This window comes from Dermacentor andersoni, chromosome 11 (assembly GCF_023375885.2).
Source record: "Dermacentor andersoni chromosome 11, qqDerAnde1_hic_scaffold, whole genome shotgun sequence".
NCBI classification, from domain to species: Eukaryota; Metazoa; Arthropoda; class Arachnida; order Ixodida; family Ixodidae; genus Dermacentor; species Dermacentor andersoni.
Genome location: NC_092824.1, coordinates 98,457,507 through 98,481,968, shown reverse-complemented (window position 1 = coordinate 98,481,968; position 24,462 = coordinate 98,457,507). Strand labels below are relative to the sequence as shown.

At 45.6% G+C, this 24,462-nt stretch overlaps 1 protein-coding gene across 2 annotated transcripts in view; it reads left to right on the top strand.

Annotated features, from left to right (window-relative positions):
- Positions 1 to 849: 849 nt before the first annotated feature.
- LOC126539137 (uncharacterized) overlaps positions 850 to 24,462 on the top strand; it is a 264,993-nt gene continuing 241,380 nt past the window's right edge. Inside the window, exon 1 of one of the 2 annotated variants that reach the window (XM_055075202.2) lies at positions 850 to 1,057. In XM_055075202.2, the coding sequence (XP_054931177.2) occupies positions 968 to 1,057 (90 nt within the window). In that variant the 5' untranslated portion in view covers positions 850 to 967. The remainder of the gene's footprint in view (positions 1,058 to 24,462) is intronic. The other variant, XM_050185872.3, reaches the window with a different exon arrangement.

The following is a 24,462-nucleotide window of genomic DNA, read 5'->3' as shown; positions in this document are numbered from 1 at the left end:
ACACACACACACACGCACACACACGCACGCACACACAAACGTACAGAAGCGGACAAGTAGAACGGCGGGATAAAACGCAAGGAGGGAGTATACCCCTTCGTAAATTTTTACCGATGCCAGTTCGAGCATACAACAGCACAACGCAAGTAACAGTTGTTTTCTATTAAACACTGCCGATCGATTGTACGTTCTCCAGTGCAAGCATAGGTATTTATTTTGGGATCGCATTTTCTAGAAGGAACCGAGCGACATGGAACGCAATAAACGCAGTTAACGGCGACAAACGGAACGCTGATGTAGCGGAAATATGCGCGCATCAAACAGTGCAGAATGTCATCATCAAACATCTGCCTCCTCTGCATTTTCCCTTTAAGATATACACAGCTGGGTTTCGGTGAGTACATCAAACATCTACTTCTTCCGCGTCTTCACGCCGAAACGAAAACGCCCGGACTCTGCCTATTCCCGCCAAAATCGACACAGCCGGAGCAGTAAACAAGTTCAAGGACACGCGTAACACTGCACAAAGCGGAGCCTTCCTCTTTCTCCTCGTCGTTCGTTTGTTCCGCTCATCCTCTACTAGCGATCCGGCAGATCTCGTGACTCAATTTAACCAGTAAGACAACGTCTGCACACGGCACTAACAGCCAGGCCGATGACCCGGCACCTGCGAAGGCGCGAACCCAGTGCTCGCAGTTGCGGCGGAGACGGCGTCGACGACCGTTGTCTGTGGCGTCCGCGCAACCGTGGTCTTTTTTTTGGCGGGAAGCGTAACGGACCTGTTGCGCGAACGTTGCATCATGTCTTTTGGTCGGGGCACGGTGTAATTATTCTTACACCGTGGGTCGGGGCCCGGCTGGACATTTCGACGATGCAAGTTGCTTCGTGTTCATCGGCGCTTTAGACATCTCGATGTGCCACAAAACTCCGTGTTCCTCCGGGTGTTCGTCGACGAAACTTTAAGGGTATGTTGTGCGGACAGCTGAGACAGCCGCCCCAGGAATGGAGCACCATCCACCTCACCAGACCTTGGGAGCGCACAGCAGAGCTTTTATATGTAAGTACTTGCAAAGCTAATACGCACATTGCTCTATTCATTCTCTCTTCGAGTTATCAGCACATACTGGGAAGCGAATAATTATGCACCCCTGCAAAAAAAAAAAAAAAAAAAAAAACCCAAGGAAGAAAGAAACCCGCTTATTGTGGTATTCGTAGTTTGGCGCCGCTTGTACCCGAGAAGTTGGTTCTGCAGTGGTTTTTGGTAATTGTGTGAAACGTCGCGGATATTGAGCATAAAACCTTGTTAGTCGGGAAGGCGGTAGTTCCGGCGCCGTCCTCCTTGCCGCCATTTCTTCTTGGAGGGTGAAGGCGCCATGTGTCTCGCTGGCAAAGGACATGTCGAAGTTAGTGGAGGGGCCTCGAAGTTAGTGGAGGGGCCAGCGGCACCCTTCCCGCCTTTTTAAAATATTTATTTTTTTCCTTTTCAAGTGCCGGCGATGGATGGAGAAAGGCCTATGAGTAGTTAACTTAATTAATTAATTAACTTATTTATTTATTTATTTATTTGATATGCGCCAGAAATGGAGGGAAAAGCGGACGGTTGGGCTCGTTTGCGCGTTTCAACCGCGCGCTGCGTTTTGCTTTTATACTCTGGTCAGCGATAATTTTTATGCTGTGCCAGTTAGTCCCTCGTTGAATGTTGGCGAAGTCTGTTGACGCCTCTTGTACATTGCGCTTGACAATGTCAGCAATAGTTTTGACATTGGTCTGACATAGTGGTGATTCTTTGTCTGGACATCATTCGTTATACGTCAGCGAAATACGCTCGCTTACGCTGTAGTACCTGGCCATTTCTCAAATTTTGCTTTTCTCAGGCCACGTCGACGTTGGCGACATAGGAAATTATTTTATCTTTAATTCTACTGCCAGGAAGGCTGCGATAGTGGGCGGCTAGTTTGATAAGTTTACCGACTTAAAAAATACTATTTTTTATCCGCGCAGCTTATCTGCACAAGGGGAGAGGTGGTTCTCTTTGTTTTAAGCTTTGTGTTCCTCGGTGGATTACATCTCGATGCGCTACAATGTGCCACAAGAACGCGTGTTGTAGTTTTCGTCGACGAAACTGTTTGAGGGCTCGGTTTTGCGGGCAGTGAGAACAGCTGCCCAAGAGAGAAGGACAACACCATCGTCCGCCTCATCAGGCCATGCTCACGCACAGTACAACCTCTAAATGTGAGTATTTATGCAACTAATAGGTGCATTTCTCTTCATCGTCTCTTCGAGTTATGATCACTTACTCGAATGCACATAAGTAGCACATAAAAAAACCATCACGGCTTTGTTACCGGTGCGAACTCCTTCGCAGTTGTTCTTGTTTCATATATAGAAAAATAGGGTATCGAGGCACAGTTCCCGTAATTATGCACAATTTTGGTGAGCATAAAAAACAAGGGCCTGTTCATTTGATGGGCTCGCGCGAGGTCGATAGTGCGGAAGCGCACTATCGTTGGAAGCGTGAAGGCGGAAGAATTGAGACAGGCAAGCAGTAGTCACTGACCTATGGCTGGAATTAAAAAAAAAAAAAGAAAAAAAAGAGGAAAGGTTGAAATGCGTTTTCTGCCTGTACTGATTTGTTTGAGTTCATTTGCTGTATTATGTACAAGCGTAGACGATCAGGTTGTGGTGCGATTGATTCGTTTTCGCATCCGCCTTCTCGTTTATTTCTGTTTTGTTATACATGAGTTATTATTATTATTATTATTATTATTATTATTATTATTATTATTATTATTATTATTATTATTATTATATTTTCCTACTTGTTCTTCTGCCTCGAGTTGTTTTGTAGCCCACGCTTGCCTTTTTGGTACGTTAATACGTACTGCCGGGCTTGTCGGTTAGTCATGATGGAATATGGTCGCGCACTTCGAAACAACGACGTAACACAGAACACTCGTGTTTATTCATTCCATGTTATGTAATTGTTTTCTAAGTGCGCTGCCATATTCCCTCGGTAGATTGCGCGTCTTGCGTATTAATTTTTGAGTGCTCCAATACAAAGACTGTACCTGGGCACTTTTTATAGGGACACTAAAGCGAAACACAACTGGTATCACAGGCGTGAGTCCAGGCCCGTGTCACCTAGGAAACGTGAAAGTGCACGCATTGTCTCTGTCGTCTGCCAACTCTGTTGTAATGTGTCATTCACCTCGTTCCTCCCATTATCATTCCCCATTGTGACCCTTTTTCTTCCCCTCTTCCCCTTCCCTTACGTAGAGTAGCAGGCCAGATGCTCCATTATCCGGCCGACCTCTCTACATTTCCAATCATTACAATACTTCTTCTTTCTAAAGCGAAACAACAAATGAGTTTAGACTAATAAGCATTGTTTGAGAACACTGCAGGCAGTCATTTAAAAATAATAGATTGATTCTGAGATGAGGAAATGAAGGTCGAAGTATCAGTATTTGAATTTCGCGCCGAAACTCCGACGCCGGTACGTCAGTGTGACGTCGGGCATTCCAAAGTGTGTTTTCGCATTTGGGCCACGTTGGCTGAGTAACGGTTTCCGAAACTTGCCATGTTTAATATTTGGTTCCTTTAGAACACAATGTAGTAAATCTGTACCAGTGTATAATTAAGTAGGCTGTAGAAGATTCCACCAGAATCCATGACGTCACAGCGACCAGGTGCGGGAACTTCAAGGAGGCGTCGCCACCCGTCTTACGTTCTTGCGCTTTTTCTGGCTTACCAAGCGTCTTATCGTGGTAAGAGTAGTGTGTTTGGTGTCCTAGAGAGGTAGTTTACTGATGCAGAAAAGTCATTTTTCTCTTTAGTGTCCCTTTATATTGGGCTGGGCTCCACGACCGCCTTCGAATGCGCGGTGAGCGCTGTTATTAGTGCGCGCGAATCACTTCTTGTCCGCTTCTCCCCCATTTCCTTTTTCTTGAGGCGGAATTAAGCCTTATATTTCCATCTCAAGGTCGCGTTGTGAGGAACTGAAAATGTCAGGTGACCCAAGGAAGGCCAGAAGCGAGTCAAAGCATGTCCAGCCATGTATAATAAATGATTAATAATTAGCAAAGTTAATGATTGATTAGTAATTGGATTAAGGTGGATTAGTGTAGACTAAGGTCGATTAAGCTGGATTACGGTTTATTATTGAGGATTAAGGTGGATTATGGTGGATTAATGGGGATTAAGCTGAGTTAGAGAGGATGAGGGTGGATTAAGGTGAGCTCAGGTAGATAAAGGAAGATTAAGGTGGATTAAGCTGCCCTAATGTCAGTTAAGGTGTATGAAGGAAGATAACCGTGGATTAAGGCGAACCGCAGTAGGCCTTACAAGGCTTTCGCCTTCGCGTCTCTTAGGCGATAGCTAAGGATACCTGGGACTTTCTTTTCTCTCACCTAGTGTAGGGTAGCAAGCCAGGGCCGGAATAACATATCTGTTTATATTCCAAATACACGACTTGGCTTCCGTGATCGGTCAAAATGGGCCACGCAAATTGGCGCTGCGTCCGTCCGTATTGGGCTTGGCCCGAACCATTGCGGCTTATCACGGAAGCCTAGTCGTGTATTTTGAATATAAACAGATTGGAAAGAGCTTTGCGCTATTCTGGCCCCAGATACAACCTGGTTGACCTCCCTATTTTCTATTTACCAGAACAGTGTTTCGTTATCTTGCTATCTCTTACTGGGTACTATAATATTGGATTGACTGATTGTTATTCAATCTTCATGAGCAGAAATTACGCTTAAGCTTTTGTCAATGTACTCGTCGACGATGTGTTTGTCTATACACGAAAATTTCGGGCTAATCGTCGGAGCCAGCCATTTTCAAGGACGTGGTGGTGATGGCGATAAAGGCGGTGTTCGTCTGGCAGAGGCAACTGCAACTTGCTCCGCCTGAGCGTCTCATGAATATGTGTGCACCACGAGTCGATCAGTACAATCTCCTGCAAGAATGCGAACAGAGTACGCGGCACCTACTTGCGCACTACCTGCGGGCTTTTTTTGGGGGGGAATATTAAGTGTTCGGTAAGCGTGTTATACGTACAGACAAGTGGAGAAGTCATAACTACACAGTTCACAGCAACTGAGTCACAGGAATTAAGTCGTCATGAAGGATTTTCGTTTTCTGTCCCCCCCCTCGCTCCCCCCTTTCTTTTTATATCAGTGTAACTGAATTTTCTACCGGTCCTGATGTGTGCATGCCAGCGCCGGAAACTCGAATCCCGGCCGCTAATTTGCACGGCGAGATTGAAGTAGATCTGCCGCCACGACGGTACAATTTCTCATCGCTTCTTTTTTCTCGCATTTATCATTTGCGAGGCCTACATGTACGAGCCCCGCGTGGACGTCTGGTTCTGCATTAGGCACGCACGAGAGGGGCCCGACGACCGCGTATGCGAAACCCGTAGCTTCGCAAGCGCTATCAGACAGGCGTACACGATAAAGTGACTTCACCACTTGGATTCAAGTTCACTCTCATTGCAGAGCATTAATGAACTTGCAGCACGGTGCCAGGTTGCGTCCATGCATAGAAGCTTTGCTTATTTGAGGTGGGATGTCTCAAGGCCGCCCACCTCGAATTAAGGGGAAAAAAAAAGTAGCGGACCATGTTCAGAGAAACCGACGAGGTGGCAGGAGTGAGGACTGCACCTGGAGCGAACAGAAAAAAAAAATGGTGGACAAGGTGCTATGACTATAACTCTAGATTGCGGTTTGGGCTCACTTGGGCAAAGTGGTTATGCGAGGCGAGTCCAGATTACGAGGCCTGATTTGGGGTCCGGTGGGGCCTTTTTAGCATGCAAATTCACTCTCTTCCGAGACGAATCGCAACGTCGGCTGCTCCCGTGTTTCGTGTACGCTCATTCCCGTGGGCCACTTGGCCCTCGGCCGTCCACCTCCCTGCGAGATTTCTTCACGCGCATAGTCCTGCGTGAAATGGACTAATTGAACACGTAGTGTCCGAACTAAAGAAGAAGAAAAAATGAAATGACGGCCGAAATGTAGAGCATGGAAGGAAAACCGCTTAGACAGTAAGTCTTCTTGTCCATTACAGACCGAACGCGATGGCATCTAATCTAAACCCCTGTACGGCTACGGAACTCGTCACGACATCATCATCATCATCATCATCATCATCATCATAAATTTTTTTTTTAGAACTGACAAGGGGATGAAATCTGGAGCTCGGCTGTAGGCACCTCTAATTGCCGGATTGATTTAATCTATTGTATCGATTGATTATTGAGTCATTGTGATAACTGTCTTGCGATTGTGATTTGTCTTGATGCTCTTTGATGGTCACATATGTGATAACAGACCCCTGCTAGAACTCTTGAAAGGTTTCTGGGGTTCTGGCTCTATGTATATAAATAAAATGATGTAATATATCTATAAAAATACATTGATTGACTGACTGATTGATTGATCTAAAGTTCCCAAAATATCAGAGGGGCTGTGAGAGACGCCGTAATGAAAGGCTTCGGTTTTGTTTTGACTTTCTAGCATTTGTGTAACGTGAACCAAAATCTAAGCCCAGGAGCGTTTCTTTTTTTCATTCTGCTGTCATTGGAAATGCATCCGCGGATACCGGGAATCGAACCCGCAAACCTGCCACGGCGCCGAGGAGCACCTCACGACACCTACACTGGAGCACAAATAGAAGAGACGAGAAGCAATGCGGCAGATTGCCAACGTGCACGCTTCAATTTATAGCAAGCTAATTAACTATAGTTGGACGGTGTGCTCCAACACGCTACCATAAACTATACTAAATCGTCGAGCGCTTTCGTGTTATCGGGGTACGCCAGCTGCAGCGCCGTTCAGCCTCTCTCAGATTCAGCAGGGACGGTCGGAAGCTGCTGATTATCAGGCGCGTAATTCTGAGCTGAAGTAACGGGGGTTCCGATTTGCTTGATCTTATCTGTCGAACGGTTGATGAAGGATTACCGCTGGCCACCGCAGACACACTCCCCGTTCACTCGTTTATTTTCCGACTCGAAGCACAGTGTAGTTTGCGAACCCCCTGACGGGCACAGCCACAACCCGCGCGTGAGGCCAGTATCGCCAGAGACGATATACTATGTAATACTGCACAGGGCGAGCCGTCATCCTCGGTGGCATGGTGCCTCGCTGAGGGCTTCGCTTTCTCCGCCTTGCGGGGAGTTCTTCCGTCATCGCGATCTCGGATTCCGTCGCACTTGCATTTTGCGCCTGCAAGAAAGAAATGAAGAAATTAAAAAAAAAAGAAAACAATGCAATGCACGGAATACGTGAAGTTCAAGCGCGAAAGGTGCCAAAAAACAATTTATAGTGTCAGTGCAGGTGCATCCGTCTAGCTGTTCAGATGCATCCAAGGAATCTCTGTAGCGTGTCGCAAGAACTGTCACATTAAGAATTCGCAGGGGTGCAAAATTATTTTCACAGACGTAAGCGGCACTCTACCCACAGCACGAATTTTATTTATGAGCTTTGCAGTGAACTGTGTAGATAGCGGCGAGCTCTTGGGATGCCCTGTGCACTGGAACACACTTGTTGTTGGTAGCCAAGTCAATCGATACCTCAGCATTACCAAAAGCTTCGAGGTCCGCACGTGAACACCCATTTTTTAATTCGCGATACAATCTCCAAACGACCTTGCAGTGTCGAAGCTGCGCCTATGATGCAGTAGGAAGTGAACCACTTTAATCGCGCCCTCGCTGAATGAAAATATATTTTCATTTTGAAACCTCTCACATGCTTGAATTCCGTCTTAGTGGTACCTTATGTCCGTGTGTCCGTTACTCACCTGTTCATCCTCGTAAAAACTTGTGGATCTTTCCTGGGACGACTTCGTTTCTTCTTGTGAATTCTTCGTGGTATCGTCTTCATAGTCCACGCTGCAGCAAGCTGTTTTGCCGACAGTGGTTGACTTCGCAAAACATTCACACGGGTGGCCTTTCTCAAGAGGCACGCCCGACACGTTTTCCCTTGCTTCAAACGACTTCGGACTAAATGAAAGGGCGCTGATAGCGAGCGAAAACCACAATACAAGTGCCACGAGAAGAATGATTGGCGGCAGAAGTTCTCCTCGTGTCACCAGGTGATGCATCGCGAGCTGCCTCTGCGAATGACAAGAGCCGCAGCCAGTTTTGCAGGGCACATTTACAAAATGTTATTGCATGCAGGCTTTTCTTGATTTCTTGGTGCGTTTTTCTCTCAGCGTCGAAGAATGCGCACCCGGTGAATGGCGAAGTGTGTGACGTCATTCGCGGTTCAAAGCTATACGGCGAGCCGAATCAACAAAGGAACCCCCGAGTTTTTCATTCACGCTTGCGCACTCCGCTTTTTTGGCGGTGTGTATGCTCACGTGTGTGCGTTTGCTTACAGGCAGGTGACTAAGCAAACTGCGAGAAGCTCGCTTGCCTAACTACGCCGCAGGGCTCGGTTTGCTTAGGCCTTTTCTTGTGCAAAGAAGCATCATGCGTAGTAACAGACATTTCTCGGTATCGTGAAGAGAGAAAAAAAAAAAACGTAGTATGGAGTATTGCGCGTAAGAGCACTGGCATTTGCATATGTTCTCGCAAAATTGCCTTGCTTTAGCACAGAGAACACCGTGAATTCAGTACTTCTAGCCTTTCATTGGATCTGATTCAATAAGCTAAGGTAGCATCTTGTGAGAAAAACAAAACTTTAACTAGACAAAAACTCAATTCAAACAGCCGAATGCACGCCAGGGCTGTCACTGTCCTCGAAATGACATAATCTAGTGTTCACAGTACGCTTGATGGAGAATCGTCGTCTGCTCGTGTAGTTTGGTGCGGACTGCGTGAAAAATATAGCGCAAGAAATATTTTGCGCCAGCGTTTACAAAAGCAATATCGCTAATTATTAAACTTAGCGTATTCAGCCACTCATTCATTTAACTCCGAGAACCTATTTAAGTCGTCAACTTCAGGCGTATCACTCTCTTGCACGACTTTCATTCTCGGAAATTCTCACGCGATCGTTCCCGAACACGTTCGTAACTATGCACGGGTGCTAGTTGAAATTGAAATCACTTTTGGCGTGCGGTTCAGCCATGACGGCATCGTGAAGCGCACGCGATTTGAAAGGCTAGAAAGGGATATATCACAGTCTGTCATATATGCCAGGATCGCTAAAGGCAAACTGCATGCGAGTGAGTGAGTGAGTGAGTGAGTGAGTGAGTGAGTGAGTGAGTGAGTGAGTGAGTGAGTGAGTGAGTGAGTGAGTGAGTGAGTGAGTGAATTTTTGTTAATTAGTTGACTCTGTGTTTAGATTTCTCGCGCTAGTAATGTCGGCCTCTACGAATAACGCAGCTCATTTATTTTATCATTCATCATTAGTAGAGGACAAGTTATGGACAATAGTTAGGCTATCTGCCACACGCGATCTTTACAAGTACATGCAGCGGCTTTCGTCAGCGCTTTTGGTTTCTTCGAATAGATACTGAATCAGTGTAGCTTCCAGGTGCGACGGTTTCGCATTTACCGAAATGCGAATGAGAACAGTCGGTGCGATAAGTGACATTTAACACCGAGTGGTGAATGCAGGTTTACTTTCCTGTTGTAAATGATATGTTTGTTTTCCATTTCTCAGCTTAAGCTACGCGGATGAGATTGCGGGTCTCTTTTTTTTTTTTTGATGGAGCGCTCTTGTTTTGCACGCACTTCGCTTGCGTAGCTTACATTTCTTTACCTCAGTAAGTAGTCTACGAATACAGAAGAGGGAATTTATAAGCACTCTTGAATGAAGCACCGTATTATCAGGAAAGAGATAGAGATATAGATAGATAGATAGATAGATAGATAGATAGATAGATAGATAGATAGATAGATAGATAGACAGATATATATATATATATATATATATATATATATATATATATATATATATATATATATATATATATATATATATATATATATATATATAGAGAGAGAGAGAGAGAGAGAGAGAGAGAGATAGATAGATAGATAGATAGATAGAGAGAGAGAGAGAGAGAAACAGCGCATACAGTAGTTCATCATTGAACTGAATTATCGCGCCTCTTGAGGCTAAAACGTCGGGAGCCATTCACGACGTTTGCCTTTGTTTAAACCTCGTATTAGGGAAGCTCGCCTACCAGGATTGTGCGTTGAACGAAACAGCTTTCAATTATTCATTGATTGCGAATGTTGTAGCATATGACGCATAAATACGCACAGGAAATGGTCAAAATTGTCGACCCTTGGTCCGGCTGCAGCAAGCACTGTTTTCTTTGTATCTTTCTTTTTTGTCCTGTGGTGAGTGAAACAATAGGCTAGGCTAAGCTTTTGGAATGGCCGGCCGTTTCAGAGGCAATATGAGAAGTTGATAATATGAGAAACTGCAAAGTTGATATGATGCGACATAATTTACGTTCTCGTGATTTTACCGTTATAGTGTCACGTTAATAGTGTCCGCTGATAAATATTATACTGCGTGAAGTAGTTTGGAGGTCTTGTAGATAGGCCCCCGTAACCGTAATTCCGCATGTACACGTACTCAGCTTGTGGTTGCCTTGAGCCTCTTGCTTTACTACGTTAGGTTGCGTTAGGCTAGGTTTTATGGGTGGTTTGTAGCTGCCACCATGCACTTTGTTCCTAGGGAGCATAGGAACAGACGCCCGTAAAAAAAAGAAAAGCATTCCTTGAATGTTTTCGTAAGACTGATAAGTATGCTGCAACGTCACACTCTCGCTCGCAGCATTCTGGGGTCTCTCACCATCTGGCTCGTTTTAGATTCATCCATTCTCAAAGAGCTTGCGCCCTGGGAAAGCGAGACAAGATCCGATCTTGTTGTCCAAATTTAATTATTTATGCCGCCCTGAAGCCTGCCGCGTGACCTATGATGATTGCAGCTAGAAGGTGGTCGAAAACGCATCTTCGTATCTCAGTGTTTCCACCTTTGAATTTCTTAAAGGAAGCTTCTCTGCACCTCTCGTCTTCAACAAAAAACACGGCTTTCGCTGCGAGCTTGAGGACGCAGTTTAAGCACCCCTTGCGTAAAGAATAGCCGACCAATCTTGGCGTGCCGCAGCGTTCCAGATAACGCGGACGTCGTAAATACTCTCTCTTATTTTCTTATTGGTGCATTTTTATGTTCGCATTGTAATTCCCATTGCATTCTAATGAAGGACCTGCGTATGCACGCTGCACTTTGAATTATTCAATATCGCTTGCTCTAGCACACTTTGCAGCTCCCTGGACAAGCCACCTTTGAGCGCACAGTGGAGCGGTCGCGCTGAATGCTTGATGAAACTCAGCGCCGTAGATGCAGGGTTGAAATATTGAATTGCAGCCCTTAGCTGGCCTTTGTAAAGCACGCTGCAGAGATTTCATGTGGCTCCTAGAAAGTGTAGGCTATTCCTGAAAACCTTACACCACCCAGTTCTTGGCTGCATGCTTAATTAAGAAGGATGCACGTGATAGTACAACGATAGCCCTGGCATAAGAATGGAATTATTTGATCTCGGCGTAAACGAAAAAAAAAAAAGAAATGTCAGCACAGACACTTCAAGACTGCGTAAGTGTGGGAATGCGAAAGTTTTATAGTCCCTTTGGTGAACTGTTTGGTGGACGTTTTGTGAACGTTTGGTGAACGTTTGGCGAACGCACCAGTAGTGAGTCATAATAGTGCAGCTGCTGTGGCGTCCGGGAAGCGTGCTCGTCTCACACCCAAATTGAAATGTACGAAATTTGCTTTTCAAAGCCATTGATATTAGAGGAACCTCCCTGAGAAATTTGGCGTGAATCCGTGCACTTGTGACGTGTTTTCACTCTTTGAGCCATCGGCCATTTTTGGTACCATCTTTCGGTCACGCCGCAGATGACGACGCCGGATTTTCGCGTAATGGAGCATATAATGCTCTCGCGTTAAAAAAAAAAAAAAAAAAGCAGGTTGGACCTGCGTGGTATTCTACAACACAGGTCCAACGAAATGTCGGAATCAAACGGCGCGAAACTTGTTTGAGTCAGGTAGTCGCAATAGTGGGTGATGAGAGCGCAAACTTCTTGCCTGTAGCTGTTAGGTCTCGGAGCCACGAAGTCGAAGACGATGCTGATGCTCGTCGAAGGAATAATGCTGTTGAGTTGTGCACGCACAAAGAAGTACTATACACGTAAATTTATTTGACACTTCTGTACCTATTGTGTCACAGTGGCACATTCCCCTTCTGGGTGGTTGGTGAAGAAAGGGAAGGAGAGCAGCAGACATCAGATCAAAGAGCAGGAATAGGCATAGTAGGCTTAATTCCCATCTGGCTGGCTGGCTGGCGGGCTGGCTGGATGGCGAGCTGGCGAGTTAGCTGGCTGGCGTCCAGGGCAGGGCAGGAGGGCAGGGCATGCAGGGCAGGGCAGGGCAGACAGATAGACAAGTAGGCAGGCCGGCCGGTCATTAGCCAGCCAGCCAGAACGAATGCCCACAGGGCGAGAAATTGGCACAAGGAAGCGCTGTCCTGACGTCGTCTTCACGCTGTATTTTCACAATAAGCTACGTACCAATCAGCCCAAGTGAACACAGTCCTGTCGGTCGTTTGGGCGATCGACAGTCAGTCGTTCGGTCGGTCGGTCGGTCGGTCCCTGAATAGTGACGCTAATATGATTTGTGTTAATACATTACACTTGTCGATATTATTATTATTATTATTATTATTATTATTATTATTATTATTATTATTATTATTATTATTATTATTTTGCTGAAATTAGGCGAATAAAAACACTTTTGCGGAACTGTGTGCCTCTCAGAGCGCACGAAATCGGATTTTTTCCAGGCTGATAGAGAGAGAGAGAGAGAGAGACAGAACACCGCGCGGAATTTGCGCCTCTACATCTTCCTGTTCCGCAACCGGTGCCAAAGTAACACTGGTATCGCCACCGGCTTCGTTGAAATCAAGGTCATCTGTAAAGAGGGTGCACCCAGGCGGCTAGAGAAAGTGAAAAGCTTTTGCGAGCCGCTTGTAGGACTACCATCACAGGGTCCAGGCTCTGAGATTGTAAAACTGGAGTGTTGCTTAGCTGCAAAAAAAAAAAAAAAAAAAAAAAAAAAACATATATATATATATATATATATATATATATATATATATATATATATATATTCTAGAGAAGAAAGAACAACACAATCGGCGCAAGTGAAAGCAGCGTTAGCCAGCAGTTAGCGTGAGAGGAGGTTTCGAGAGCGCCGAGACACGTGGGCCACGTGTCTCGGAGGAAATGCCTAACGTCGAGAAACAATTTGTCTGGTGTCTGTGCACAACATGTGTGCCATCCTAAAGCGTAACGCGTATGAAAGAGCTCGGAGACCGTAATCCGCGTACTTTGTGGTTTCGTGTAGTCTAACTTACCGCGCAGTGAAATGTCAGGACAGCAGGCCACGTACAAGCTGCGATATGCAAATGATCGTGCCCTCAGTTTCACCTCTCCTTGAGAGGAAAAAATAGACAAAGATAAATAAATAAATAAATAAATAAATAAATAAATAAATAAATAAATAAATAAACAGAACTAAAGGAAGAAGCACACAGGTTTCAATAAGTTAAAAATTTCAAGACCATCACGGCTTCCTCCCTCTTTTGATGCTGCATTCGCTGTCGCATGCAAATGAGAGGCGCAACAAAAGATAGACACCAGGTTAATGAGAGAATACACTTAGGTTAGGTTAGGTTTGCTACCCTGCACTGGGGAATGGGAGAGTGGGAGGTAGAAATATAAAACATAAGAGAGCAAGAGAGCGCAGGTACAAAATCACAGCCAGTCACGATCACCGCACGCTATCACAGCACAGGATCAAGCACAATGAACTCTAATTAAGGCTACGGGTGCTTATGCAGATCCATAGTCACTAGAAACTCTTAGCTATGCATTTATCGCCCTCTGCAGCGATGGCCTGTCAGGTTTATATGCAAACAGCGTCAAGATATTGCGCTGACCCCACATACTGTGGGGATCGGATTAAGCGGAGCTTTCGCTGGCGTTTGCAAGGAACGTCGTCTTTGTTTAGAGACAATTTGCAAGTAGGGCATAGCTTTTTTCGTCATGGCGCAAACAAAGCAAACAATCGAGATGCGATGGCAGATTTGTACAGCCGCTTTGTGCCGTAGTGAATTTCCTGAATTTGGCACTATACGGTAGAACTCGGTACTCGCGTATTGCCTTTGACGCTTCGTGCAAATAGACAGTGCCTTCTCGCGTCATTCTTTCTTTTCTTCTATCCCATTGTGAACCTGCCCCGCAACAAGGCAGCCTATCGTAACTACCTCTAGATAAGGTCCCTAACTATGTGCACGTTCTTTCTCTCTCTCTCGCTCCGTCTATAAGTAAATCCACAGACTCGTTCAATTTATCCCCCCATAGGCGTTGTGGGAAGGAATCGAGGCTATCGAGGAGATTGCAGGCCATCAGAGAAAGGCTCGTTACCGCTCACCGCGAAGATACAGGACGCAAAAGTGGATGAGGCTGCTACAAATGTAAGCCGCCTTTTTTTCCCCGCGTATTGTATCTGTGTAGCGTTCACTTACATGAAAGCGCGCCCTAACACGCCCCTCGATTGGTCTCGACAAGTTAGTGTTGTTCATAGCGCGCTTAAATCTGCACCCGAGTGATTTATTTATTGCGCGCTTTTAAGGGACAGATTGACAAGAATGGCTCACTGTATGCGTTCTTACTATTCAATGAGTGCTCTTTGTATGATGCTAGCAATATTATTTGCCTCGAGACTTGCCGATGCGATCTTTTTTTCTCTTGTATAGTGGTCCTGCTACTGTGACGTTGTTAAAGTGTTGTTATTCTTTGTTATCAGTTCTGAAGTTTTCTTTTATCGCTTTCTTTACCCCATAGCACTACTTTGTTGTCATCCACTGTTGTGTTTACTCGTTAACTCTTCTAATTATTTTGTATGGGAAGTCCCCGTGCAGCCTTTGACTGGAAGATTTGTATACCAAATGCTTGCAACCTTACAGAACCGCATACTAAATTTCTTATTCCGATTTAAGTCTGACCGCTGCAGCCATGAATTCGAACCCGCGACCAGTTTATTATAGCGTTAAACAAAGTTACTCTTTGCTAAACGATCAAGTATAGAAATTGTAGGCAGTTCGGGTTTATCGGTTCGGCATTGTGACAAATCGTAGCGCGGCGTAACCGACCTATTCAACTGACTGTCGTCTTTTGTTCTGTCTTTCTCTGTTTCTCTGCGCTATTATGTTTCATAACGAGGCCCGCTGCTGGGCTAGGTGGTTCATGGTATATAGCAAAATTTAAAAACAAAGCGCGAAAAAAGACAAGGACACAACTGAACAAAGCACTCGTGTTGTTTAGTCTTGTCCGTGTCCTTTTCCGCGCTCTTCTAATTTTACTCCTGCGACATATCGGCCATAAGTTCATGTATCGTTCGTGACCCCACAAACATTCCTACAGTGTGACAGTGTGAAAGTTCCTCGGTGAGTTTGCACGTTACGACAATTATTTCTTCGACATGTTATGTCTTCGGCATCTTGATATTTATATATCTTCGATATTTATTTTAGATATTCATTTTTACATATTTCGACATGCTTTCTTTCAAGCGAGGCTACAAAGCAGCACATACGGCTTCACAATGTCTACGAGCAAGCAGCAGAGAACGACTTCGATGAGGTATACGCTAAAATGGAAACTGCCGCGAAGTTTAATGCCGCGCCCGTATGTGCTCCTGCTACTGTTCTCTCTTTGCCTTTGAAGTGCAACTATCGCGACTTCCCGGCAACAAACTTTCTGGACGCCGTTATCTCCGAAGTTTCTTCTTCGCCGCGGTTCCTTCCTTTCCCACCACAGTTGTCCCTGAGAGGAACTGCCCACTTCCGGATAATCCATCGGATGCTGTCACTATACGAACGTCTCTTACAACTTACAAAACTTTTTCCTGAGAACTGCGCTGATAAGCCAATGCGTTCACTTTTAAACAAACATGCTGGCCTATCTGTACCGCTGCTTTCAGTCTCCTGCCACCGAAATTTCTTGAACCCATCGTTTCTAAGATAATTAGAGGCTTTGCTAAGTAGTTGTGTTCATTCAAGAAAATTGAAAAGAAATTGGTACCTGAGCAGTTTGTGTGCGTGCGTGCGCGCGTGCTTCTTCATTATACCCAGAGCATGCCTACGTTTGACGTTACTTGTGGAACCTTCCCCTGTCCTTCCACTGCCCCTCTGTGAACACAACGCTGACTTTAGTCGCTTTAGAACAGTCGCTCGAAAAGTTGATGCGCACTTTGTGAATGCACAAGTCGGAAGAAGAATTCTCTGCGTGCCATAAATCAGATGAGAGCCCGTTCGAATCCTCACGGGTTCTTTTAAACCGGTTAGAAGTGCGGCTTGGTTATCACAAGGAGCAACGCACCGCGCCAGTAACGTCGCAATAGCGCCGATTGTGGCATACTGGTAGTTCTAGAGAATCGAATGTCTTGGTGCATCGACGACTCGTTTCCTATTTCTGCCAGGAAAGTGTTTACACTTCGGTCACAATTTTATTTATTTCGTTCTTTCTTCTTTTCGTGGTGAATAAGTTTGGCGTGTGATTATACGAAGCGTGCATTTGCTCCGAATACAGATATTATACAGATAAACTTGACGTTTGTTCTGCCTCGTAGTCGTTACAGTCTTGTTTTACTTTACACGTTCAGTTCACGTTAACACTTCGTTTGCCATGGACAACACTTGTTTATCACACAGCGCATCCGTTATTACCATGTTGCAGGACTTATAGGCTACATGAAAATAACGGAGTTAACGAACCATATGAGAGCATAAGGAAATCCCTGCAACACAACTTCACGCATCTATTTAACGGAATTGAGAAGCTAACAGAATTGAGAGGCGCCAAATGAGTATTTTCACTCACATTCCTTAGCCAAACAAAGAGTGAATGATCATGCTGCATTGTGAGCTGCGCTGTCGACCGGTAAGTATCAAGCGAATCAAACGTAGCTGTCTGGATGACAATCTCACAACAGCGAGTGTCGGACTTGCAGTGGTGTGTCTGTGCATAGCCCCAACTTCCACCACGCTGCACTGAAATAGGGAGACATGGTTAAGGAGGACCCACAGTGCTTGCGCATTCGGAACTGCCTCCCTCGAGAGATAAAGAGGGCTTCTCTCTAAATGGCCTAGAGTTTCATTGATAGCCTCGATTCGTTCCGGCAATGCGTACGGAGCAGGTCGTACGGCAAGATAAATTGAATGAGTCTGTGGACCTACCTAAGTAGAGCAGGTGACTGCTGAACGACTCTTGCCATCTCTCTCCCCTTTAGGTCCCATGTGCACAGTTGTGCATACCAAGAGGGTGCACACAAAATAAAAACAAGCACTGATTTAGATAATAATAGTTAAAATGTGTAGAAAACATCTTGTAACACATCTGATTTTACCTGTGCTAGAAGTTTGAATGATATGTAGAAGGCGTTTTAGGAAAACTACTTGGATGTTCTGGCCGTTATTTGCTCTCGGTATGAGTATATGTCATCACGTAGCAGGTTAGCTCCTTTCATTGTTTTTCACAACGTTTTACACACAGCATACATTACAAGTGGCTGGGTGGCTGCTCTTAAAGTATACTAGACATCGAATAGTCGATGTTCTCATATGTGACGTCCCTGTAGAGGATTTCCGAATTGATTCCGCACTCTGTAAAGCTCACAATATTCTATGAATAGAAAATTCATAATCTCCTCTTCGTGATTCCGAAGAGAAAAAAAAAGACACCTATCAACAAAGTGTGGCCAAATTAAATTATTAATAAACAGAATTGATTGCAATATGAACTTATCATTCTTTCGCTTCATTTTCTCTTCCCCTAGCCTTTATTATTATTATTATTATTATTATTATTATTATTATTATTAAGTTTTGCTTAATGCAGACTAAATTGATAGCGTCTTCGAACAAACAGTGACCATTATACCGTATTAAGCCATAACCATTAAGCTTTGGAACTACCGCTCCCTTGCCGAAATATTTCCGAAACTGCATATTATAAAATATTTTGCCGGATCACTACTGCCCCAACAGGCCTGCGAAATTGCGTCACAGGACAGGTGAGAAATCGCCTCATGCTGGAGTTAGAGAGGGCACGAATCATGAAGCAGGTGAAGCAGACACACAAATATTGTCAATTATCTCTGGTTCGTTTTGGGCCTTGAAGTGAACCGACGGAGAAACTTCTTTAAGTTATTAAGGGCATTAGCGCGGATAACAGTCGCTTCACTTTCCGGGTCTTGCACGTACTGAACTTGGTACAGCCTTAACTGGCGACGGTATTATTATTAGTTTTTTACGTGAACGAAGTTCTTCGCGCTAGAGTTTCGTACGAGGAGCAGTACTAAAGCGCCTTGAAATTGCCGCTTTTGTTAACTTCATCTAAAGACTCCCTGCACTTAATCCTTGGCCGTCAGCAGTGCTAAGCCTTCTTTTCACAGCTGTCTTCATTTTTATTTGCCGCCGACGTCTTCGGTAACCACTGCCCTCTGGGCTCATTTTTTTCTCCCGACGCAAGCAGAAAGCCGAGAAAAATGTTGGCTCGAAAATCCGCGTCATCAAGCTGTCGCACTCAAGCGCGCCTTTCGAGGCTTGCGGCATTGAACTAACGCACAACTCAAACTCCGCGATCGAGAGTTGGCGTCGACAGTCCTAGAGATCGTTTCGCGCTGAATTTGACGACCAAGTTTGCTTCGCTGCAATAACCATTGCGCTATGGTGGGAAAAATGAGAGGTGATGGCAGTGGCGGCCTTTTTCCTCTCGTTTCGTAAACGACAAAGATGGAAGTTTTCTTGCGAATGACGGCGCAGAAATAAACACTGCGATCCCCCCACTCTTTGCTTCGGTATAGTCGAACTTTCGAGGCGCAGCCACTTCCGCGGTACTTGCTATTTTCCAAGATCTCGTGAGTGACTTGAGATGATTTAGACGACTTAAAGCTCGTAAACGAGTGTAAGAGATGGCACACCCGTTTCTCCAAAACCAGCTCGCGTCGGAAACCTCGCTCCATCATGTCTATCTCCTTCGTTTTCTTACCGAATACTTCTAGAATAAAGTTGTCGCAGTAATATTGTAAACGGAATGAAGTAAAGACGCGTTCTCAACTCGTTGATTTTTGTTTTCTTTTTGGAATTCTTGTTCGCTAATTAATTACAGATCATATGTCAATGTAGTCAATATGTAGCTGGTTCTGTGTATACAGTACATCGCCCAATTTAAGAATTGGTCGCTTCGCAGTAAGTTTAATCAATCAAGCAGCTCAGAATTGTTCATTCGAGCATTCCCGAAGCTTTCAGCCCGACGCTGACATTACCTGTATTTACTGAAATACCTAATCTGGACGCAGTTGATGAGAAACAGGGAGTACAGGGGATCTAAGCCGACAAAATATTGTGGATATCGGAGAACTTTCAACAGCTGCATATTACGGACAGGGAAGAGATGTTATGTCTGAGGCACGTATATCACGGGACCTTCTCTTTAGGTACATTCCGTTTTTTTTTTTTGACAAAAAAAGGTTTTAGTTGGGAATGCTAATACGGAAGACAGTTCGTTTGTTCTTCGGGTAGACATCGCACACAGACGTTCTGCGATGCTGAGCCAGCTCTTCAAGCCATATTACCTTTTTTTCCGCACTGTGGCAGCATTGTCTTTATGACCCTCGAGAACTTCCGGTCATGCATTTTTTGACAGTTTTCTCCAATCATTGACAATAAGTGCATGTTCTTGATGTGTTCAGATTTAAGGAACCTGCACCATTCGTCAAGCTCATGTATGTACCCTACATGACTTACTTTGCAGTAAAATTGGTTTGTAAAATATTCCAACTGCGCAGCAAAACTCGTGCCAGCTGGAGAGTTCGATATATTTATAGACTGTTGTAACTTGTATTGTTCGAGAGGGCTTAACTTTCGTCACCATTAGGGCAGGCATTTATTATAACTTAGCCCCTAATTTCCCGCTTGCCTGACATTGTGCGATGAAATGACCACAATGTCCCTCCTCAGTGGATATCTGCACACTGTAGTAGGTTCTCTACGACTGTGGCGTGGGTGGGAAATGAGCACGAAGAGGCTGAATCAAAATTAGCCTTAAAATGACATCTTAAACACGTATTTCTTTCTTGTGGTACACGAACATCCTATTTCGTGGCGTCATGCCAAGCTCTACCTTTGAGTAGAGGGGGAAGATATCGTGCATGTTATTTTTAAAGCGTGCCTTGAACACATCTGTTCAGGCACAGACACGCACATAAGTAACGAGAATTCAACCTTAGACGCAGCATATACCAAGCAGCAACTACTGCTGAGCGCGGGAGCTTTTGCCTGCTGCGTTTCCGCCCTGGGCCTGTTCGCTCCTCCTCAGGCGACCTGGCCACCACCGGGCTCCCCTGGGGTCGCCATATCGACGCCCGGCTTAGCGCGGACACCCGATCGACATAGGTCCAACAACTTCCGTTTCATTCTGCTCATTATAAGTTGGCCAAGAGAGGCATTGTTAACCTTTGCCTAAATAATGCTTTGAAAAAGCATTATTTAGGCAAAGCCATTGCTGTGTCACGGAACACAGCAATCCATAAATAATCTTGTTATCCTACAAAAAAAGGCCCTACGTTCTGTTGCAAACCTACCATTTAATGCACATACTTCAGAACTATTCGTCAAATATAATGTAATTAAATTAAATGTGCTATATGAATACACTTTATTAGTTTTCTTTAGATCTGATACCGTAAGAAATCGCGGTTATATGCACAGTGTAGCTAACTTGCAACTAAATCCTTCTTCGCGCCTAAACAGACACTCTGAAAAATGGTATGTGCCACGGCCGCGCACAAATTATGGCTTTCAAACATTAAGTTATTGCTTGCCGAAGACATTAAATAAATTCAAGATTTCTTATGAAAACGTTCGCACACTCTCTAACACTTCTGTTTTAAGCTTGCTGTGTTAAATATGTTCAGTTAAATTTCACTTTTTGTAAAGTATGTTTTCTGTGCATATCATGTTTTTCTCATTTGACGCTGACGTTGAAATGTATTTTCTTTTATTGCCATGCTGCCTTAGTGAACCGGGGACGTGGGGCCAGTCAAGCTGTTTGTAATACAGCTTTTTTTCCCTCGTTCCAACCACTTATGTGAAACTCCATGTATGTGGTAAATAAATGAACTTGAACTTGAACTACCACCATACTGTTTCGTCTAGCTTTGCCTCTCAGTGCGAACGGCTTTCGCAGGCTGATTATCCTGCGCCCCTACAAGTGTTAGTAGCAGAACGGATTCTGAGAGAGTTTAGAAAAGACAACCAGCACGAAGATAATCCTGCAACTACTCGGAGTAGGACAAGCATCATTCCTTATATTCACACCGTCTCACATAATCTTAAGAAAATCGTCAAGCGAGCGACTATTCGTGTAGTGTTTTCTGCCCCTAACAAGCTTATGAGCATTTGCAAGCTGACTAATCCGAATAGAGGCCCCTCCTAGCTGTGATAAGAATCACAAAAAGAAGTTCGTTAATTGCACACATTGTGTTGTTTGCTGTTTTCCACTAAAGTGTGGAAAACGTTACGTTGGTCAAACTGGCCGATGTCTGAATGACAGGCTGCGCGAACATGGTTAGAATGCTAAGAATTGTATTACAGCTGGGGGGTTTCTTGCGCAGCACTGCAAAATATGTGGTTGCAAACCTGTCTTAGAGGAATGCGTCATTCTAGGTCGTAGTCGTAATCAGCTAACAAGAGAAATCATCGAAGCAAAGGCTATCATTAATCTGGGCCATGCATGTGTAACCTCACCTTCATTATCATTATCAAGCAATGAGTTGGCGTATCTCCGACTGCAGCCACAGGCTGTCTGAATATGTTTTCACATGGTTATCATCGGTTTTGTTGCTTGGTTTTGTGTAATCTCTTGATGTCACATGATTCGCCGAGTGTATAAGTAGCCTTCTGTGTCACGAAATAAAGCATCAGTTGGAAGTTTGCGCGCACGCTGTTGTCTGTTCCTCTTCATTACCCCTTCCACGTTCCTTTTTGCTCGTTCTGAGCTGCGCTAGAAGCCTAAAAAAAGTCATTACATTCCAACCCGGCCAAACTGCCACGCTTTTGACGGGGCAGAGTTCCCAGTCTCAACCCGTCCTCGAGCCCCGGCCTCCAAGCAGCTGGATTACAAGGGCACGCCACGACCCCCGGCCGTCACTGCTTCTGTTCGGCGGGGTTTTGTATCTGATATACCGACCGTCTTCGTTTATTTTATTTATTTCATCTCTAATAGCCAGAGGAATGACACACACACACACGCACTGTTACGTTTCGCCTACAACGCGCGGTATAGCCGGCGCGGATGCAACGGACGCCGGAGCTTCGTTCAAAGCGGCGGACATTTTGGCCCGTTCGGAGCTCCCGCAGTCTCCCCGCCAAGCGCGTCCAGGCGTGTTTCAGTGCCACGTGTCTTCGTGTGTGCGTGTGTGTGTGTGTGCCCACGCTTGTCAAAGCGCGGCAGCCGGGGAGAGGAGCTCCCCAAGTGTGAAGCGAGGAGGTCTGACAGGCGCCAGCTTGGCGATGCGTCACTACACTCGTCTCAACGTGTCTCTCAGTCTGTCCGTACCCGCCGTCACGTGGTCTCGTCACGAGGCCTTCCTTCTTGCCCTCAACTGCGAAAGTATAAGAGCAGCTGCCCCCGGACGCCAAGAGGGAGGCTCCGATTTCTTCTGTCGAGTTACGTGCTCTCCCGTCTCTCACTTCGGTCGACCTGACCGCCCGCTCTTTTGCGATGTTAGAATAAACCAGTTGTTCTGTTACCAGTCGACTCATGCTTTGCCGAGACCTTCGGATGCTTCCAGTGCCCCAGGCCGCCAGGCCAACGCTACCCTTGGGGCTTGCGACCCGATTGCAACAACGGTTGTCAGCGCTGAGTTTGCAACAACTCGTGCCAGCGGTGCGATTCTAACAGCTGGTTGCCAGCGGTGAGATCGCGACAACGGAGGCCAGCAGTGAAGAGATGCGGTTGACTGTATGCTGAGCAGCACAACGACCATCCGGGAGCAGTGCAACGAGCCCTGTGTGATGACTGGTTGCCTGCAGCGGAACGACTGCGCTGAGGTCTTGGCTGCGAGGTTTGGTGAGTGCGGGACTTTCTTCTTCTGAGTTTTGCCAGGCTTTTGTTAGTGTCAGAAACAGAGCTGGTAATTGTGGTTGTCGTTGCTGCCGGATTAGTTTGCGGCAAGACAATAGAAGGCAGTAGAGAAAGCAGCATTCATAGCAGCCATGGATTTGAAGTCGTTGCGCAAACCGAAATTGCTGGAGCTTGCAAGAGAGTTGGGTCTCGAAGTCTCAGACAAACTCAGAAAACCGGAACTGCTAAGGGCTATTCTTGAGTTAGAAGCTGAGGATGACGAGCTGTCGGAATGCCTTGAGACCATTGAGGAGAGCGAGACGGCAAAAAGACAGGAGCGCGAACGTACAGAACAGAAAGAGAAAGATGAGCGCGAACGAAAAGAACAGAAAGAGAAACAGGAGCGCGAACGAAAAGAACAAAAAGAGAAAGAAAAGGAAGAGCGCGACCGTCAACACGCTTTGGAAATGAAGCGTCTCGAGGTAGAGATGGAACGCGCTCGTAATGGAAGTCAGGCACACGGTGCAGGAGAACGAGTATTGTTCAAAATGACTGACCTGATGCGGCCGTTTAAGCTTGGAGAGGACATTGGTTTGTTCCTGGTTAACTTTGAGCGAACCTGCGAGAAGCAGGGGTTCTCTCGGGAAACGTGGCCACAGCGCTTGCTCACTTTGTTACCCGGCGAAGCGGCCGACGTAGTCGCTCGCTTGAATAGAGAGGAGGCAGAGGATTTCGACCAAGTGAAATCGAGTCTGCTAAAAAAGTACAGGCTGTCAGCGGAGGCTTTCCGTCGGAAGTTTCGGGAAAATGAGAAAGGCAGAAGTGAGTCATATACAGAGTTTGCCTACAGGCTAATGTCAAACATGCAGGAGTGGCTCAAAGAAGAGAAAGCGTTTGGTGACCACGAGAAAGTTCTGCAGTGTTTCGGGCTGGAACAGTTTTATAGTCGGTTACCTGAGAACGTGCGGTACTGGGTCTTGGATAGGCCAGACGTTAGTACGGTGGCTAGAGCCGCTGAGCTAGCCGAGGAGTTTGTGACGCGTCGGGCTCGCGGAGCTAAGGACGGTCAAAAGGGTGAATTTGGCTCCAAGTTTGAGAGGCCGAAGTTCACGCCCATGAGAAAGCGGTTCGAGACGGGGCAAGCGCGCGTGTGTTATACGTGCCAGAAGCCGGGTCACTTTTCGGCGCAGTGTCCGACCGAACGTAAGGAGACGGCGGCAGCCGAAGCCGAACGCAGAAAACGGTTCGAGATGAGGCAAGCGCGCGTGTGTTATACGTGTCAGAAGCCGGGTCACTTTTCGGCGCAGTGT